Here is a 21,602-nt window from a genome sequence, read left to right on the forward strand (position 1 = left end):
TACTTCTCTTGAGAAAAAAAAATCGTGTGCATGTTATTTTTAACGAAAGTTTTCTTATGACGGCTTCTCTTCACTGTCTAGAAATCTACGGATGCACATACGCACATAATAGAGAAAAATGAAACAAATATGGATGACTTGCTCCGAAACACCACCGAGTGGGGAACACTTCTCAAAAATAACCTGCAGTTGTTTCCTTCAAAATTCCTACATGCTCGAAATGTACATACATCAAGGTATATTTGTAGAAAATTACACAAAAAAATATTAATTTTCCTGGAAGTTAAGAAGAATTTAAGTGGACTCTGTTGGAATTTCCGAAAATTGTCCCCCACCCCCATTCCAAAACACTTTCACCGGAAATGTTTGTATATTCGGATTCTACATAGTAAATACTATATGCATAGAAAATTTCATTAAAAAATATTCATTTTTCTGAAAGTTATGACCTCCCAAAGTCTGGGGGGGTAAAACCCTGTATATACATACATACACGCTTTCTTTTTTTCTACTCTAGGCCGAAATTTGGGGGGGAGTGGTAGCAGTCGATTAAATCGACCTCAGTACGCAACTGGTATTTCATTTATCGCCCCCACCCCCCGAAAGGATGAAAGGCAAAGTTGACCTTGGCGGAATTTGAACCAAGAACGTAAAGACAGACGAAATGCCGCTAAGCAGTTCGCCCGGCGTGCTAACGTTTCTTATTTCTTTATTTGCCCACAAGGGGCTAAACATAGAGGGGACAAACAAGGACAGACAAAGGGGTTAAGTCGATTACATCGACCCCAGTACGCAACTGGTACTTAATTTATCGACCCCGAAAGGATGAAAGGCAAAGTCGACCTGCCAGCATGTCGCCTTACAAACCCACATTTTTATCTAGTTATGATCCTATTTCTGTTATGATCCTATTTCTGTTATGATCCTATTTCTGTTATGATCCTATTTCTGTTATGATCCTATTTCTGTTATGATCCTATTTCTGTGATACACGATCCCTATTGATCGTTTTTTTCCTTTACTTTACGATCCCTTTTGATCGAAAATCTACCCCCCACTTTTCCTTCCTTCTCCCCAAAAGAAAAGCTCTATTTTGTAACTTGTCCCCTCTGTGTTCAGTCCCTGTTTGGCTAATAAAGAAACATATCTAATTAAGGAGGTCAACCGTAATGAAGCGCGATGAGAAAAATAATCAAAGGTCAAAGGGGCGAAGTGGTGACTTCAACGATGGAGAAAGAGAGAGATAGAGGAAAGGCAATGTGAGTGGGGGGGAGGCAAATAAAGAGAAGATAAAACACGCACGAACACACATTCATACGCAGACGCACATGTATATTTACTTACATACATAATTTGATGCACTTACATTCACACACACACACACACACATATACAGACCCATTCACCTACTCACACTTGTACAGTCTCACGCAGACACACATCTGCACACACTCTCGTATACATCTACACGGTCTCACTCACACAGAAGCATGGGCACACATGCACTTGGCTTGTAGATTACCGTTATAGACTGATACCATCGCATCCACCACTCATATCTTCCCATTCATCCCTCTTTCACAAACACATTCACACTCACTCACTCTCTCTCTCTCACGCGACACACTAATTTAAATAGACTGAGAAAGAGAGAGAGAGAGAGAAGCAAGAAGCTGCAAAGAATGAGGAGGTGAGAGACAGCAAATTTTCGTTGATTTTCATTTGATCAAGCTGTTGGCTGTCGACATTTCTTTCGTTCCATTCCTAAAACGCTTCTTTTTTTTTTTAAATTCATTCCTGTTTTTTTTTTTTTTCATGTTTAAATCATTTCACACAACTGGAACATCAGGATTGTGGAAATCAATTTGATTTCTGACTTCGTCTCGCTTTTTACAATCAGAGAGGCAAGAAGGCATTAATTGATATTGCTATTATGAATATTATTATTACTAGTAGTAGTATAAATAATCATTGGTTTAAATTAGGATTCTTTCTCTATTGATAGGTGTAAACGGCACTTGTTAAGGGCATGTGAACGAGTCTCAGAACAAACTATGGCGAGATTACATAAAGAGATGGAAATGCCGAAATAGCAATGATAATGAATCGTTTTGTTGTACAGAAAACTGGAAATGGTGGTTTGGTGTGTTTAATAACAGCATCAGATTAAACGCATTGCGAGATATTTCTGGAAAATTAGAGGTAATTACAAAGGCAGGCAAGTATAAATATAATTGTAATTGTTCCTTTTATTCTTGATTATTGTTAATTACTACTAGGTTCCTACACACACAACACGCCTAATCCGTTGTCGCCTTAGTGACAAATACAATTATTGTTATCATCATCACCATCAAAATAATTTGTGGTGTTTGTGTTCAAATCACACCCCACACCGATGTCACCCTTTCGGGGGTCAGTAATTACACTGATGTCACCCTCTCCGGGGGTCAGTACTCACACCGATGTCACCCTCTCCGGGGGTCAGTACCCACACCGATGTCACCCTTTCGGGGGTCAGTACCCACACCGATGTCACCCTCTCCGTGGGGTCATTACCCACACCGATGTCACCCTTTCGGGGGTCAGTAAAAGTGTAACACCAGTCCAATATTGAAATGTCGATTATCCACTTTTCACTGGGGAAAAACTTCCTTCTGTACTCCGTCCCCCCATAAAAGTTTTTGAAAAAATATCACATGGTGGAAAATTGATTTTGTCTCACATGGCAGAGATGTAAACGGAATCCTTCCCATTTTAATATTTTTTTTTTTTACGGAATCCCACGTTTTAGGCTATGGAGATTCCAATTCTGAAAAGAAAAATTTAAATTTAAATCCCCCCTCATTTTTCACTTTTTCCGGAATTTTATTTTTTTACGAAATACGTACAAAAATATAGAGATTATGAGTCTGGAAGAAAAACTAAAATTTCAATTTTTCAAAAAAAAAAGAACAAAAATTTACCCCCTCCCGATTCTATGGCCTTGGCCTTCAAGCAGGCTATTCACATGCTAGAAATAACAGCCAAATCTCACTAGGCTGCAATGGCATAATGAAAGAAATATGTTAATTCTCTAAATTTTGGTGTCTCATCTATTTCAGTAATCCCATTGTACGACGCACTCCAACAATCAGAATATATAGTCGACCCTGCTTTGATAAATTTATTAATTAGTGGTGGAAAGAAATATGTAATCAATGTATTTAGCTTTCTGCAAAGATTTCTTTCAGAGTAATTTCCCACAGTAATATGACAAAGTGAAATTAAAGTGTTCATTTGGGAAATATTGAAGCAGCTTGCTCCAGAGAAAATAATTGATTTTTTGAAAACAAACGGCATTAATTATCTCGGTTACTATTCAAGAAGAGTGGTCCCGGTGCGCGCATCCGCGCTAGCTAGTCGGTCCTAGTATCAGTACATGAGGGAGTCCGTCTCTACCATTATCTTTTGCGTAACCCCTACCAAATTGGTGGACTTGGGCACATCGTAGAAACAGGTGAATCTATGATGTGCAAATACAACGGAGGATGGGATGGAGAGGATAAAAATAGGTTTTTTAGTCTTTGTACCTGACCGTTCTTCTGGAACTCTTCCACCACTAATTAATAAATTTATCAAAGCAGGGTCGACTATATATTCTGATTGTTGGAGTGCGTCGTACAATGGGATTACTGAAATAGATGAGACACCAAAATACACCCTGGAAGAACGCAAAACGACGTTTTAAGAGTAAGATGGGGAAGATTCAACAAAATGTTTTGCGCATTCGTTGTAGGATCGACTAGTCACTACTAGCTACCGCGAGTGCGCGCACCGGGACCACTCTTCTTGAAGAGTACCCTCTTTCTGTTTATTTTGCTTATTCATTAATTGATTACAATCATATGTATAAGTAGATATAAATGAATGTCTACAGGCTGATGTTTGTCTATTAATTACCTCTCCATTTTCTTATTTGCATTATAAATCCTGCGTAAATTTCTGCTATACCCCCACCCATACTTAGTATTCAATTGCGTTATTATCCTGCAACAGTAAGTACTCGGACATAAATACATAGGTATACATCCAGTAGTATATTGGATATTTATTATTCCTTAGAGAGAGAGAGAGATATGTCTGTGTGAGTTAGAGGTTATGCAACCGTCTAAGGAATAATAAATATAGGGGTGGGGAATTCACAAAGAAACAAAAGATGAAGACAGGTGGTGTAGACAACAAACAGCTGTATTAGTTTAACGCTCGGGAAGTGAAAAAGTCTTTAACGTTCCACAGAAAGGAACAACCCACAAGAGAGACAAAGAGAGGCAGAAACAAGGACAATGCCCCTTGGATTTGAATACTATGCTCTCTTTACTCTTTTACTTGTTTCAGTCATTTGACTGTGGCCATGCTGGAGCACCGCCTTTAGTCGAGCAAATCGACCCCAGGACTTATTCTTTGTAAGCCTAGTACTGCCGAACCGCTAAGTTACGGGGACGTTAACACACCACCATCGGTTGTCAAGCGATGTTGGGGGTCAAACACAGACACACAAACATACACACACACACATACATATATATATATATATACGACGGGCTTCTTCCAGTTTCCGTCTACCAAATCCACTCACAAAGCATTGGTCGACCCGAGGCTATAGTAGAAGACACTTGCCCAAGGTGCCACGCAGTGGGAATGAACCCGGACCCATGTGGTTAGTAAGCAAGCTACTTACCACACAGCCACTCCTACGCCTAAATATATATGAAATATATTTTTTTTTTAACTTTTCATTTATAGGCGCAGGAGTGGATGTGTGGTAAGTAGTTTGCTTACCAACCACATGGTCCCGGGTTCAGTCCCACTGCGTGGCATCTTGGGCAAGTGTCTTCTACTATAGCTTCGGGCTGACCAAAGCCTTGTGAGTGGATTTGATAGACGGAAACTGAAAGACGCCCGTCGTATATATATGTATGTGTGTGTGTCTGTGTTTGTCCCTCGTAACATAGCGGTTCGGCAAAAGAGACCGATAGAATAAGTACTAGGCTTCTAAAGAATATGTCCTGGGGTCGATTTTCTCGACTAAAAGCGGTACTCCAGCATGGCCACAGTCAAAAGACTGAAACAAGTAAAAGAGAGTATTTAATTTTTCCAAAATTGTTTTCCATACTTACAGTTGAAAAAGTCTCAATGACCGAAACCGGTACTGAAATGTTCATGATAAAATTATTTTAGCATTTTCTACATTGACTTTTTTACCATATATATGTATATGTATATATATATAATCTGAAGTGTACATTATAATATATATTCATTACGGCCAGTCTTACTAATCAGTTTTGTGCTAGGGAGTGTTAGGTAAGAATCTGATTATGTAACCCTGTATTCATCAGAGGTAGCTGATATGAAATGTAATATGGGTCACCATATTTCATTCCATATCGGTTGCCTCTGATGAGCGCAGGGTTACATAATCGGACTGTTACCTAACACTCTGTTGAATCCCTTGCACGAAACCAATTGGTAAGATTGGCCGTAATGGATGTATAATACTGTACACTTCCGATAATATACCCACTCTAGTGACAGATACATGAGACCATATTTTCCTCACTTATGGAAACACACATACACACGAGAGATCTGGTTTCTAACCTAGATCCAAGGTTCCTTCAATGGAATTTCAACATCAACAGTATTTTTGTATGTATGTCTGTGCAGATTTATATGTTTTGTTTTATGTATGTATGTGTGAGAACAAAATACAGGGTTATAATGAAGGGACACATTTTAAATGCTAGTATCTTGGATTATAAAAATGTCAGATTACCAATTATATTTATTATATAACTATCCCATTATCATGGCCTACCCTTTATATTATATTCAGTATGAAAGCACCTGGTGAACAAAAGAGACACTGACGCTCTTGTATTCCAAGGCTATGTCCTATTTCTGTGGAAGACATCATGCACGTGATTAGCAGCTGTGCTAAAATGTCATCACGGTACTACCCCACTATGCAGCATGATGTTGTTGCTAAAACAATTTACAATGCCATCCGCAAAAAAGACTGTCCTGAAATGAACTTAGAAAATCCCTCTGTTCTGGAATACATTCATAAACACCAACTCAAGGAATACTGGTGGAATATTCCCATCAAAACTTCTGTCAAATGTGAACATAACAGACTAGATATTGTTGTTTGGGACAGAGGGACAAAGGTATGTACCATCATAGAGGTCAGCTACCCTGCAGATATAAATATCTCATTGAAAATCAAAGAAAAAGAGGATACCAATTGACAACAGCTTCGAAAACTGCAGCTTCTATATCCAGACTATGAATTCATATTCAGACCAATAATAATTAGAGCACTAGGTTTTGTTAGTAAATGCTTAAAGGAGAATCTGGATAAACTGGGGTTTTCAGAAAGAGAAATCGACCGGTTGATTCGTACATTACAAGTGCAATCTGTGAGTGGAACAGTAAAAATATGCAAGACTTTTCTTTGTTGGAGACCAGCTCCCTCCTCAGTGAAAGAGTTATAATAATTAAAAAATAGATACACATATACAGTTCACTGTTGAGTGTATCATACTTTTTCAATTGTATACTGTGAGAGTTGTGGGAATTTTAGCTGTTTCTGGCAGTAATTCTTTTTTTTTTTTTTTTCCTGTTTCATTGATTTCTTTTGTTCCTGGGTTAGGGAATGATGTGACATCATATTCGCTACATAATAGATTTATTGATCCTGATAACTTTAATAATGTCATTTACTGTGACATCCTTTTCCAGCTGTAACTTGATGTGTATGTTCGGCTGCCAGCCCAGGCTGAGAGGAGCAAAATGTCAAAGTATCGATCACTGTCTGACAGATTTTTGGTCGGGCCTGTGGCACTGGAGACTTCAGGCGTTCTCGGCTCTTGGACCACATTCTTGCTCACTGCTATCAAGGCACAAGTGTGAGTCAGAGTGATTCTTTCAGCATATTTCCCTTGTCATTCTCCACGGCAATGCCTTTTCCATTTTTGCCCACAGGCACCATGAGGCGAGCTAACAAGCCATTTTAGATATGAGGATATGGCCCTTCAAGTTTAGAAAAGCATTACAAGACACGGCTGTTATTCATTTTGGTTTTACTGTTTCTTAGTCTGTATGTCTCTTCCCCGTATCGGAGACGGGGCACAATATTGTTTTAATTGTTTTTCTGGGTTGTCTTTTGTCATATAATACCCTTTGGTCTGTCATTATTCAACGTCTCTAACGTAGCTAGTTGACAAAAACATTAGCACATTGGGCAAAATGCTTCGCGGTATTTCATCTGTCTTTATGGTCTGAGTTCAAATTCCGCCGAGGTCGACTTTGCCTTTCCTCCTTTTGGGGTCAATAAATTAAGTACCAGTTGTGAACTGGGGTTGATCTAATCGACTGTCCCCCTCCCCCAAAATTTCAGGCCTTGTGCTTAGGGTAGAAAAGATTATTCAACATCTCTGAATACCTTTGTCCATAAATGTAATTGTTTTCAAAGTTTCTCTTTGTTGCCATAATCTTAAATGAGATGGTAAAGTTCTTCCATCTATCAATTGCATCCATCTTGTTCTTGTTGCCGAACAGAACAAAATCCTTAAGTATCGGGACTTGGCAGTGAACCACTTCTTCCAGTCTGAGACATTTGAGACGTTTGGTGGGGCTCATGGTGTCAGGTGATGCTCGTGAGGGTGCTTGGAACGCCTGCGATAATGCAGCAAGGGTGCTGACCTGCTTGAGTAGCCCCTGTTGAACCTTGTGGTGTATGTTCATTTGAAGTACTTGGTGTTGAACTGATCGGTTCAGTTTTTCTCTTTTTCTTCACTCATGTTTTGGATTTTGATGTGGTTTTGTATTAAAATTATGTAGGCGTAGGAGTGGCTGTGTGGTAAGTTTCTGGGTTCAGTCCCACTTCGTGGCACCTTGGGCAAGTGTCTTCTAGTATAGCCTCAGGCCGACCAAACCCTTGTGAGTGGATTTGGTAGACGGAAACTGAAAGAAGCCCATCGTATCATCATCATCATCATCATCATCGTTTAACGTCCGCTTTCCATGCTAGCATGGGTTGGACGATTTGACTGAGGACTGGTGAAACCGGATGGCAACACCAGGCTCCAATCTAATTTGGCAGAGTTTCTACAGCTGGATGCCCTTCCTAACGCCAACCACTCAGAGAGTGTAGTGGGTGCTTTTACGTGTCACCCGCACGAAAACGGCCACGCTCGAAATGGTGTCTTTTATGTGCCACCCGCACAAGCCAGTCCAGGGGCACTGGCAACGATCTTACTTGGCTTGCCGGGTCTTCTCACGCACAGCACATTTCCAAAGGTCTCGGTCAGTAGTCATCGCCTCGGTGAGGCCCAATGTACGAAGGTCTTGCCTCACCACCTCAGCCCAGGTCTTCCTGGGCCTACCTCTTCCACGGGTTCCCTCAACTGTTAGGGTGTGGCACTTTTTCACACAGCTATCCTCATCCATTCTCACCACATGTCCATACCAGCGCAATCGTCTCTCTTGCACACCACAACTGATGCTTCTAATGTTCAGCTTTTCTCTCAAGATACTTACACTCTGACGGGTATTCACATTGACATTACACATCCAGCGGAGCATACTGGCTTCATTCCTTGCGAGCTTACGTATGTCCTCAGCAGTTACAGCCCATGTTTCACTGCCATGTAGCATGGCTGTTCGTACGCCTGCGTCATACAGTCTGCCTTTTACTCTGAGTGAGAGTCCCTTTGTCGCCAGCAGGGGTAAGAGCTCTCTAAACTTTGCCCAGGCTATTCTTATTCTAGCAGCTACACTTTCAGCGCACCCACCCCCACTACTAACTTGGTCGCTCAGATAGCGGAAGCTATCGACTACCTCTAGTTTTTCACCCTGGAATGAGATAGAAGTTGTTTCCTGTTTGTTTACAGTCTTTATTGCACCTGAACATCTGCCACAAACAAAAACTAACTTCCTAGTTAACCTGCCTTTGATGTTGCTGCACCTCTTATGTGTCCATAGCTTGCACCGGGTACATCTTATAGAGTTACTACCTACTCCTTTTCTACATACTGAGCAGGGCCATCTACCTGAAGGGGTTTGTGTTTTATCTAACTTCCTACTTATTAGGATTTTGGTTTTAGCTAGGTTGACTCTAAGGCCCTTCAATTCTAGACCTTGCTTCCACACCTGAAACTTCTCCTCTAGTTCTGATAGTGACTCCGCAATTAGGGCAAGGTCATCAGCATAGAGGAGCTCCCAGGGGCAACCTGTCTTGAACTCCTCTGTGATTGCCTGGAGGACTATGATAAATAAGAGGGGGCTGAGGACGGAACCTTGGTGGACCCCTACCTCTACCCGGAATTCATTGCTGTACTCATTTCCAACCCTCACCTTACTGGCAGCATCTCTGTACATGGCTCGCACAGCTCTCACTAACCATTCTTCTATCCCAAGTTTCCTCATTGACCACCAGATAAGGGATCGGGGGACCCTGTCAAAGGCTTTCTCCATGTCAACGAAAGCCAGGTACAGAGGTTTATCCTTAGCTAGGTATTTCTCCTGCAGCTGTCTCACTAGAAATAAGGCATCAGTAGTGCTTTTACCTGGCACGAACCCAAACTGCATCTCATCTAAATTGATTCGCTCCCTAATTAGTTGGGCTATGACCCTCTCTGTAACTTTCATAACCTGATCTAACAGCTTGATGCCGCTGTAATTATTTGTATCTAAAGCGTCACCTTTACCTTTGTAGCAGTTGACTATGATGCTGCTACACCAGTCATTGGGTATGACTCCTTCGTGTATCACCTGGTTCGTAATACGGGTGACTAGGCTATAGCCAACACTGCCAGATATTTTGAGCATCTCTGCAGTGATTCCTGATGGGCCGGGGGCTTCCCCGGTCTTCATACTCTTAATTGCTTTATCTACCCTGGTACTATCAACTCGGATAGCTGGTCCCTCTATTGGGTCGACATACGGCAGGCTCTCTTCCTCCCATTCATTCTCTTTATTAAGCAATCTATCGTAGTGACATCTCCAGACCTCTTTCTTTGCATCCTCATTTAGTGCAAGCGTACCATCATCCATGCGAACACATTTCTCTCCTACAACATCACTATTCTCTCTCCTACACTGTCTTGCAACACGAAATACCTCGAGTCTTTGGTCCTCACGGCGCAGAACATTGGCAAATCTTTTCTTATCTGCTTCCCTTCTGGCTAAATAAACCTGTCGCCTAGCCTCCCTTCTGGCACATTGGTACAATTCCCTGCTACCACCCTTCTTCCAGTCCTTCCAAGCCTGTTTCTTTTGTCTAATAGCCCTGTCTACCTCCTTGTTCCACCACCACGTTACTCTGGGTCGGGAGGGGACCTTACACCACCCACAAATCTGGTCGGTGGCTTTCAACAGGTTGTCCCGCAGAAATCTCCAATTGTCTTCCACGTTGTATGATGCTATATCCCCTTCTATTTCGTTAAATGCTTCAAGTAACTTGTCTCTAAGTCTCTGTCCATTTGCAGGGTCTTTAAGCTTCCACACCCTTCTCCTCCAAGCCGGTCTAATTCTGGGCACCCATTTTGCCTTGATCCCAAAGTCGCTACCTACTAATCTATGTTATGGGGTACATTCTTCGTCAGGGTAGGTTTTGGCATTTATAAGCCGCCCTCTTTCCCTATTTCTGGCGAGGATGTAGTCGATTTGGCTAGAGTGTCTGCCGGAGCGGTAGGTGACTAGGTGACTGGCAGGTTTCCTGAAGTTGGTATTGCAGACCATAAGATCGGTTGCATCACAGAACTCCAGCAGTCTGGTTCCCTCCTCGTTGCGGGAACCAAAGCCATAGCCTCCATGTATGCCATGGAAGCCTCCAGCACGACGTCCGACATGACCATTGAAGTCTCCAGCCACAAAGAGAAGGTCCCTGTCACTCGTCAACGAGGTAGTTTGCAAGAGGGTGTCATAGAATTGGTCTTTCAGACCATCTGGTAGCCCCGGTTGAGGTGCATAGGCTGAGATGACAGTAGCTAATCTATGATGAAGCACTAGTCTAATCTTAAGTACTCTGTCACTTACTCTAACGACCTCGATTACCTTATCCACCCATTTCTCCGCTAGAAGTATTCCTACGCCCCCGACCCCGTCAGTGTTCCCTGCCCAGAAAATCTTGTACCTGTGTTCTTTGCCTGTGAGGAACCTCGCAGAACCTCCTCTCCATCTTACTTCCTGGATGCAGCACATATCTACGCGTCTCCGTTCAAGCATCTCAACAATTTCACCAGATCTACCTTTCAGCGTGCCGACGTTGAGAGTGCCAATCCTAACAGTATGGGCGTTGGGGGTGTGGGCCTGTAGCCTGGGGAAGGGGGAAGCAGTGTCGTGTACCTGAAAAGAAAACTTGCAATTGGAAGAATTCATAAGCAAAACAGTACCTACAACCTGCAAACATTACTCAAACTTAATGCGCTACCCAAAGGTTGGGGAGAGGATGGCCAAGGCCACTAGATGGGTTCCGGGAGACAGCCGAGGATGACAGGATGACAGAGGAATGCACTTCCGGTGGAGGGCGGGTGTACCATCAGCGAGGAGATAGGCCTCTTAATCGTAGATTTTAAATATTTGAGAGACAACAATGCATAAATCGTAATTTTTAAAAGAGCAATGAAATCTAGGTGAACAGAATATATACGTAGCATGAATTTAGGAAGCTTAGAAAATGAATAAGTATGAATTTAAGACAAAAACTGAATTCAATTGAATTTCATGGAGAGAAACAAGATAAATAATAGAGGGCAGACTAAAGCGCGAAAGGTATGAGATGTTTGAGGCCGTAAATAAATAAAAATCTCTATCTTATCTGCATCTTGGAGACTTCGTCGTAGTATGTCAGCGGAGAAGAGATTGAGATAATTTTGATGTATATATATATACATATATATATATATATATGTGTGTGTGTTTGTGTCTGTGTTTGTCCTCCCCAACATCGCTTGACAACCGATGCTGGTGTGTTTACGTCCCCGTAACTTAGCGGTTCGGTAAAAGAGACCGATAGAATAAGTACCAGGCTTCCCAAGAATAAGTCCTGGGGTCGATTTGCTCGACTAAAGGTGGTGCTCCAGCATGGCTACAGTCAAGTGACTGAAACAAGTAGAAGAGTATCCAGTAAATTAGAAGGAGAATGTAACTCATTGACCCTTTCCTGATCATATTTCTTTTTAAACACATGGCTTTCGTTTTGATTACTTTTGAAAATAATGAGGAATTAGTAAAATAACTTTTAACATTATTAGGCTGCTGCTGTTTGGAGCATAAATACTATGAAATTTCGATGGAAGATTTTCACTTAAATCATTTTGTAACTAGAAATTTGAATTGTAAAACTAAGGGCGGTGTCAGACAGCTTGGCAGTTTCTAAATGACAAGAGCCAGAAATTCGTTGACACACTTCTTTGACTATTCATAGACACAGTTCATAGATACTCTGCCCTACACAAAGGCATAAAAAGCATGTGATTGCATTTCAACTCTATGTCTGCCCCCAGAATACAAGACCACTAATTGTGGCCATCCCGTCGTGTGAAAGACTGGTTGTGAAAGTCTATATTGTGTAATATTAAAGATATTTGGCTGCTATTTCTGGCATGTGGAGTATCCACATAATTGCTTCCCACTCATTAGCACGTGTTATTAACGTTTGTTGTTTCTATTATTAGCGTTATTATTATTATTTTATTTATTTATTTTTATTTTAAAGTGAGAGATATATGTACGCTTATATGAAATGGATGTGTGTGTGTGTGTGAGAGAGAGAGAGAGAGAGAGAGAGTGGCACTTAGACATCACTCCGTCTTTCTCACATTCACACACGCACACATACTTACAAAAAAAATGTATTTAAGTACGTACGTATACATGACAACACACTCCTTCACTCTCTCTCTCTCAAACACACATACATAAATGTATACAGACGTGTGTGTGGGGTGACTGTCTACAAATACATAGAGCTGAACGCGGTGCGCAAAAAGTAAATAAATACAAACAATTTTACGGAAATTAACGAAGTGTGCGAGTTCAAGCGAAAGAATGTGTGTGTGTGTGTGTCTATCTATGTATGCAAATTTGCGTGTGTATGTACAGATGTGTGTGAGTGCGTATTTATGTGTTTATATATGTTTGTGCATATGTAAGTGTACGTACCCTCTGTACCGGTCAATAGCTGGGGTTCGTTTCTCACTCACGCCACCATTTTTTTTTTCTCAATGTTTTGAAAATCGTTTTGCATTTTAAAAATTCATGTATGTGAGTAAGTGCGCTAGCATGGGTTTTCCTTTTCACCTCCTTCGCGGACTTCAAAGGCAAATGCCACTTTCAACGGGACATGAAAAGAAGAAAATAAATAAATAAAAATTATTTGTGGAAATTGCTGAATGACCTGTCGAAGATGGTAGGGAACCGGCTGGAATTTCAAGGACAGTAAATTCCAAAGCTTTACAAGCTCTTCATCATTCTCCTGGACAGCTGCAATTTATTGAAAATCAATAGAAGCAATCAATGGTGTGTACTGCATTAAATTGTAAGCAAGAAAGCACATCAGCTGTTGAGTTGGTCAAACCATTGATGTTTGACATAGATCTATGGTATATAAAGTTGAGAGGGTGAGAGGTAACTGGGCTTTGTGTTAAATGCATTCACAGGTGGTCTGTGGTTAATATAGAGGGTGAAAACAGAACCTTCTAACGTGTGTTGGAAATGTTTGACAGTCAGGTATGCTGCCAATAATTTCCATCCGAAAGTGCTGTGTTTAGATTTGGCTGGTTGCCGAATGTTTCCAATTGCTGTAGCACACCTCCAACTTTGACATTGAATACATCAACCAACAATCAAAGAGGAGCACCAGGTTTTGGATAATCCAACATCCAACGTGTCTCAGTTTAGCAAAAGAGCAAAACTTGTTTTCGTTTAGGGCTATTGGCTGGTTTTTCTTTGTTTGGTGCTGAAGAAGGTCTGTGAATGGTTGAACCACTTCTACAGTTAGGAAGAAATTGTCTATAAAAACTTTATCATTCTCAGAAATTAATGCCGTCTTTGCAGTGATGTAGATGCTGGAGAATCTGCAATGGACTTGCAGAGTGGGCAGATTCCTTCCTTAATCAATGATGTAAATGAGTTATGGTAAAGGTGTTATTCCAAATGCACACTTGCTGGGGTTAATAATAATATTATTCTGTCAATCAATAGAAAAGCAGAGGCTAAAGTTTTTCATGTTCTTCAGAATTCTTTGTTATTTGTAAATCATCAATATAATCAAAGACAAAAGGTAAACCGTGTGTCACGGTGTTGATGGATCATTGGAGTATCTCTGCAATTGGCCAAAAGGTATCTAAGATGCCAGTACTGCCTGACCGGTACGTAAAAAGCACCATTCGGGTGTGGTTGTTGCCAGTGCCGCCTGACTGGCTCCTGTGCCAATGGTGCGTAAAATGCACCATTTGAGTGTGGTCGATGCCAGTACTGCCTGACTGACCCTCGTGCTGTTGGTACATAAAAGGCACCCACTACACTCCTGGAGTGGTTGGCATCCGAGAGTAGAAGGGCATCCAGCTATAGAAACCTTGCCAAATTAGATTGAAGCCTAGTGTAGCCTTCTGGCTTGCCAATCCCCAGTCAAACCGTCCAACCCATGCCAGCATGAAAAGCAGACGTTAAACAATGGTGATGATAGATATAGTGATTGCTGTGTGTTAAAATATCTGATGGCTTAACAAAGATTTGATTATATGCTTTCACAAGATCAATTTTCAAAAATCTATAAGCTCCATGAAGTAAGCTAAGGGATCCTGCAAGTAAGGGATAGGGTAGGCATAAGACTCTGCAGTTGGTGAGTGTATGGTAGCCCCTGCAAGGGTGCCAGTTGTCTGCTGTTTTCCTCAGGACCAAATGCATTAATTATGACCCATTGCTACTGGACGACAATGTTTCCAAGGGCTAGCATGTGTTTCAATTCAGGTTTAACATCTACTAAGAGGTTGAAGGAAATTAGCTCTTGAATAGGAGTCAGCAATTTAACAACGATAAAATCCGATTGAAAACATAACAGAAGCCTAAGTCGAGAGTAAGAGACTGTTCACTGGACGTTGGAATGAGTGAATGGATGATTGCTCGCAGGGGAAATGGTGTAGGTTTTTCTGTTAAATGGTGTTATGGAGACTAGAATGATGCTAACTGTTGCATCTGCACCAATCAAGAAACAAGTACCTATTGATCAATGATGAACAAAGAAAAGTTGATTTGATTTTCTGGCGCCAGGCATATTTACTGCCTTTAAATGTTGGTTGCTTTGTTTCCCAGAAGGGAGCAAGTATCACCAGAAAAAGAACAGGGTGACTTAGAGTTGCAAGAGTACTTACCAAATTTATGGTTGACGCATAATGCTGGCGAATAAAATGCCGTAACAGACTTCTGTTGAGTGAAAGTGGGCTGTGAAATGACAAAGCTTGTGTTTATGAAAAGTACCTTAATTTGCACAGTTTGCTTGTTTCATTATGGATTGCAGTTTTGCAATTTTTAAGTTATTAGAGGCAGAACTAAGGATTTGTGGAAGATCTGGCTGGTATCACCTGAGCCATGATCAAAACTCAGGTTTCCGTCTCTGCTATTTTATTTGTTAGTTCAGCGAACACTTCGAAAGAGGCAGATGCATTGGTGGGTGCAAAGATGACTTGTGGACTGGAGGGCAGATACGTCAGGAATAGTTGATTGAATATTTTGTCTGGAAGTGTAAGTTCTCCCAGCAGTTGTTTCATCCATCACAAGAACTGCGGTGATTTCTTATCAGCAAGTTCTTCCACTATTAGTTGGTGGAGTTGTTTTTACTGTAAGATGGTAGTCCATTTGATCAGTTCCTTGCAAAACATGTCAAATGAGACAGAAGGGTGGAGCCATTATCAAACCTCTCACTTCTCTTGTGACATCTGGTGGAAGTATTAGGCAGGCTGCTTTGCTGACAATTCTGGTTCAAAGCAAACTGAGGTTTGATATGTGCAAATCACAATGCTGGGTCATGCGACTAGAATGGTGGTAGCTTTAAAGTAATTGCTACCTGAGTAACTGCCATTTCTATTGATGGGTTTTGAGATAAATAGATTAGAGTACTAGTAGAATGCTTGGTTCATTTCATAGTCTCCAATCAAAACAGGTTAGCACAGTTCTTTTGTTTATAGGTCATAGAGGTGATTGATATTGATAATAGTTGAATAAAAACTGTGTGGGACTGTAAGGTAGGTACTAAAATAAACAAAGGAAAACCTCATTTACCATAGATTTTATTCAGCTATCACTATTTGTCTTTCACACTTCAAGTTAAATGTATAATAAACAAAAGTACACAAAAATTGTAAAGGTCGTGCACCAGAAAAGTAGGTGCTAGAAAGTGACAGAGATGAACTTTCTAAGAACAAAGAAGGAACTGCTCAAAATAAACTTGGAGGGAATTTGAATTTGTACCTGTTCAAAAGGTAAAAGAGGGTCATCATCATTATCATCATCGCTTAACGTCCGCCTTCCATGCTGGCATGGGTTGGACGGTTTGACTGAGGACTGGCAGAGTTTCTACAGCTGGATGCCCTTCCTAACGCCAACCACTCAGAGAGTGTAGTGGGTGCTTTTACATGCCACCAGCACAAGGGCCAGTCAGGCGGTACTGGCAACGGCCACGCTCAAATGGTGTTTTTTGCATTAAAACCGAATGAATAGTTTAACTGAATTGAATGCTGAAGAAGTTGACAGCTGGCTCTCATAGATTTCTGAGTGCAAACTCTGAGAACTTTGGAAGAGAAGCTTGCAGAAACATTCAGACTGAGGTTTCAGTTCCTGATTCAGAATCCAAGATCTAATCCCTTCAACTCCTTCAGTTTTTGACTTTCATGCAGGACAAATTCCAGGACTGTGAACTCAGTTTTAACAGTCCTGAATAGTTCTCTTTTCCTAGCAGGATCTGGACGCTCTGCTTAATTGTACATCTCACTGCCCCCCCCCCCCCCAACATTCTCTGGTAATCATGTGAAACCCTGACCAATTCAAATATTTGACTCCTATCAAATTCTTAATCTTTTCAGAGGAAAAGTCTGTATTTTTGGACTGGAAAGAACCCTACCCCTGAATTTCTCTCTGTGTCATGCTGCTAGTGAAAGTAAGGATTTGCATGTTTGTCCTGTATTTGTGCATGTATTGAGTGCACCCTTCAAATAAAAATTGAGGGGAGAATACAAAGCTCTTGTAGAGTTGCATCATTATTGTCACCTGTAAACATATATCAGAGTCTGTTCTTGTGTCTTTTTTGATGAGTTCTAGTGTAAAACCATCTCTGAGGTTGCATCTTAACAAACCTGTCCACTGCAAACTAGTAGAACATGGTTTGACTTCAACGTGTGCAGCTAATTGATTCAAACCCTGAGGTGACAGGTATAGAAGCCCATGCAGGAGACAGATTTTGAAATGGGATCTGGCCTCTGGTATTCCAAAGTGATATTCATCTTTACCCACGAAGGCAATGACCAACACCTTTGGCATTATGTCGTGCTTGAGAAGAAAACCCATCAAGCTGAGCAAAATTGCAGTTGTTGCAGATACCAGTGTCACACAAATTGGCACCTGTGCCGGTAACATGTAAATGCACCCCGGTGTCACGCAAATGGCACTTGTGCCTGTGGCATGTAAAAGCACCCATTAGTCTCGGAGTGGTTGGCGTTAGGAAGGGCATCCAGCCATAGAAAACCGTGCCAAAGCAGACTGGGGTCTGGTGCAGCCTTCCAGTGTGCCAACCCAGTCAAACTGTCCAATCCATGCCAGCACGGACAATGGACATTAAATGATGATGAGGATAATGATGTAGAAGAGGAATTTGGATTGCATCATAGGCTCTTTGTCTCGTATTTTTTACAGCGTTATCTTTGCACCTGAGCATGATGTTGTTTTTGTCACGTGCCTCTCCAATTCTGATGACATCAGGTGCATTGAAAAAGCATCCATATTCTGCTGAGACCCTCTAGTTTTCATCATCATCATCGTCATTTACTGTCCGCTTTCCATGCTGGCATGGGTTAGATGGTTTGACTGAGGGCTAGTGAACCAGAAGGCTGCACCAGGCTCCAATCCGATCTGGCAAAGTTTCTACAGCTGGATGCCCTTCCTAGCACCAACTACTCCGAGAGTGTAGTGGGTGCATTTTTTTACATGCCACCAGCACAGGGGCCAGAGGAGGCTGGCATCAACCACAATCGGATGGTACGTGCCACCAGCACGCTCAACAACAATCTGAAACTACAATGGGCTCAGATGCTTACACTTTTGGAACTTCTAATATAACTGTTCTTTGAATGGACCATTCCTTTCTATCTCTTCCATTCTGTCTTATTCTTTCTTTCCATTTTCTCTTTCATTTTTGCTTTCAAATTACCATAGTTTATGGCATGGAACAACACACTTTTTCTCTCCCATAAGGTCCTGTCAAAAGCAACCATCCTTACACTTCCTAGTTGGATGACCCACTGAAACTAATGGATTTATATCCATCCTTAATGTTGTTGGTCTACCATTAAGTTTCCTGCCAGTTGGCTCAACTTGAAGAATCTCTCTTGCAATTCTTGCGACATTCTAATTATGTGTCTGTAGTACCAGAGTTGTGACCTCTTGATGCAGAGAAGTAGGGGCTCGACTGGGACTCCCTGACCTCTGTACCTGGTTGAGTAACATTACTACAGAGATCCTGTGGCATGGGTGGGGGCTCTGGCATTTATTTCTACAATTACAGAGATTATTCACTTAATTAGATAAAAAAAAACGGTTACCACTTTCAGTTGGGTTAAGATGAATATTAGATCCAGGTGAGTTGATGCTATTATTCAATCTAGGTGTTCTAAGAAAAGAGGATAGACTCTACAATTTCCTGTTGAATCTAGCTATGCACTGAGCAACATTAGGTGATGTGAAATAGGCTAGTTTAACCGATTGCTTATTAAATATCTTCCTATATGGGATAGATGGTGGTAAATGTTTATCCAAGGCTTTAAAAAAATTCTGCAACTCTATTAGTTGCTAAATTTAATCTGAATGGTGTATTAAACCAGATTACAGATCTCTTACATAAGAGACTAGGTTTTAAACTTACACTTATTTCTCAATGATCTCTTGTAAATACAGTTCCACACCTCTTTGTTTTTAACATCAATCAGAGAAATTAGGCTGTTAATCTCTCCCTACACACTTCTCAATAATCTCTTTAGATGTTGCCTTACAATCACTGCAACAGCTATTTTGTTTAATTAAGTTTTCTGAATTAAATACATTATAATCACCCAGCTTTATTACATTAAATCTAAATTGTTTGGTAGTTTGTGCGTATGTTTTCTTAGATATGGTTGTCGCTAACAATAAAAACCCACTTGAAGAAATTGCAGGTACCGCTGTGTGGTAAGAAGTTTGTTTCTGAACCACATGGTTCTTGGTTCAATCCTACTGCATGGCACTTTGGGCAAGTGTCTTCTACTAGAGCTTTGAGCTAACCAAAGCCTTGTGAGAGAATTTGATATATGAAAACTGAGAGAAGCGTGTCGTATATACATGTGTGTGTGTCTGTGTTTGTCCCCCACCACTGCTTGACAATTGGTGTGGTTATGTAACTTAGCAGTTAGACAAAAGGAGCAATAAAGTATCAGGTTTAAAAGGATATAAATACTGGAACCGATACATTTGACTTGAATTCTTCAAGGTGATGCCCCAGCATGGCCACAGTCGCATGATGAATTAAATACACAGATTTTGAAAACAGAGATGATATTTCAATTAAAAATGATAAATTTAATAGCAAATAAGATTGTTAATTAAGATAGCAATTACCCTAATGTTTATAAGTTATGTTGATATTTATTACCTGTTCTGATCTGTTGTCCTTTTCGTTTTTTCCAGACAAGAACAATTGTGATGACGGTGTGGCGTACTGGTCTAACACCCCGAAACATTTACAAGATTCTCCTTTTTTTTTTAATCTTCTCTACCATGCTTTATATGATGTACTTCTACCATGTGAGTTTTGCACACAAGCAGTACTATGCTCGGATAACGGTACCGGAGCGGCGCTTGTTGCTAAACACACTGCAAGAATTCATGAAGTCAATGGATGCAGCAAACTTGTCCTATTTCCTATACAGTGGTAGCCTGTTGGGTACGTATCGCCATCATGGTCTCATACCCTGGGACGATGATATTGATATCATGATGAACAGTTCAGAGAAAGAGGTAATAAAGAAAGCTCTAAGAAAGAGTTCACCATTGTATGAGTTGGACATTCCTGAAACTGGACATTGGAAATTCTATTATACCAAAATGAACAACTTGTTAAATTATCACCACCGATGGCCTTTTCTTGACATGTTTTTCTTCCTCGAAAACAAGACTCATATCTGGGATGAGGTTCCAAGCTCTGCAAAGACTTTCACATTTCTTAAAAAGAAGCTCTTTCCATTGCGAAAGCGTCCATTCAACCATTTAATGGTGAATGCTCCATGTAATATTGAATTTTGCATGAATGGTTATGACCCAGAAGAATGTGTGGCCAGCAGTTACTCACATAAGAATGAGAAACCACTGCCTTTTTTTAAATGGGTGAAAGTACCATGTAAAGATCTCCTAACACGTTATGCATTTGTGCAACGCAAACAACTGAAGGATGGTTCTTGGAACGAGACTTTGGTATTGAATAACACAAAAGTAATTCACAGCATTATCACAGAAAAATATTGCTGAGTATGGGGAAAAAATTGTAAAACATTGCCCAGATGTCAATCAAAAAAGTGGAAGGCATTATTTGGGAGTTGTTTGGGATGCAACAATTGTCTATGTGAGTGATGTGGATGTACGAAAATGATTTTGTAGTGGAAGGTGTGTAAATAAGTTGCTTCCATTGCCAATTATCACAACTTCCATCTTCTGGAATGTGGAACAAACAAATGTAACGGTGCTAATGATAACTTATTTTGTTTATGTATTTCTGAAAAAAAAATTGTTAAAAATTTTGAGTGTTTTTCTTGTTTCCTTTTTGTGAGAGGTTTGTCAGAACAACCAGCATTGGTTGCAGTTTCAGTGTTGAGTCTGTGGGTACAAGTTAATGGCTTTGGAATCAAGGTGGAGGAATTTTCACATTGGCTCAGATTGGGATGTGACACTTGTCTATGCGAGTGATGTGGATGCAGAAATGTGATTCTTGTAATGGAAGGTGAGTAGATACATGAATGCGTTTGTGGCTGGAAAATGTGCCAAAGCCTGTTGTGTGTATGTGAAGGCATGTGGATTAGTCAATAGAATATGGAGCTCCTGATCTTAGGATGATGGTTTCAATTCCCAGTCTGGCTGGTATATTGTGTTTTTAAGCAAAACATTTACTAGTTTTCAGTCAAACCGGTCAACCCATGCCAGCATGGAAAGTGGATGTTAAATGATGATTTATATATATATATATATATATATATATATATATATATATATATATATATATATATATATATGGTGGTTGTCTACTCCTTAAACAGAGTTTG

At 40.6% G+C, this 21,602-nt stretch overlaps 1 protein-coding gene across 9 annotated transcripts; it reads left to right on the forward strand.

Moving 5' to 3' along the window:
- Positions 1 to 1,286: 1,286 nt before the first annotated feature.
- On the forward strand, positions 1,287 to 21,083 carry LOC106875518 (uncharacterized). 9 transcript variants are annotated; one of them, XM_089349985.1, is made up of 4 exons: positions 1,660 to 1,904; positions 1,986 to 2,202; positions 17,130 to 17,203; positions 19,978 to 21,083. In XM_089349985.1, the coding sequence occupies exons 3-4, from the start codon at positions 17,189 to 17,191 to the stop codon at positions 20,812 to 20,814; spliced, it is 852 nt and encodes a 283-aa protein (XP_089206111.1). In that variant the 5' UTR covers positions 1,660 to 1,904; positions 1,986 to 2,202; positions 17,130 to 17,188; the 3' UTR covers positions 20,815 to 21,083. The 9 variants fall into 9 exon arrangements, with proteins under 9 accessions (XP_014779190.1, XP_014779191.1, XP_089206115.1 ...); XM_089349984.1 differs by having other exon boundaries at positions 1,661 to 1,904; positions 1,986 to 2,218; XM_089349986.1 differs by having other exon boundaries at positions 1,765 to 1,904; positions 2,006 to 2,202.
- Positions 21,084 to 21,602: the final 519 nt, after the last annotated feature.

Source organism: Octopus bimaculoides, chromosome 3 (assembly GCF_046866305.1).
Source record: "Octopus bimaculoides isolate indiv1 chromosome 3, ASM4686630v1, whole genome shotgun sequence".
Taxonomy (NCBI): domain Eukaryota; kingdom Metazoa; phylum Mollusca; class Cephalopoda; order Octopoda; family Octopodidae; genus Octopus; species Octopus bimaculoides.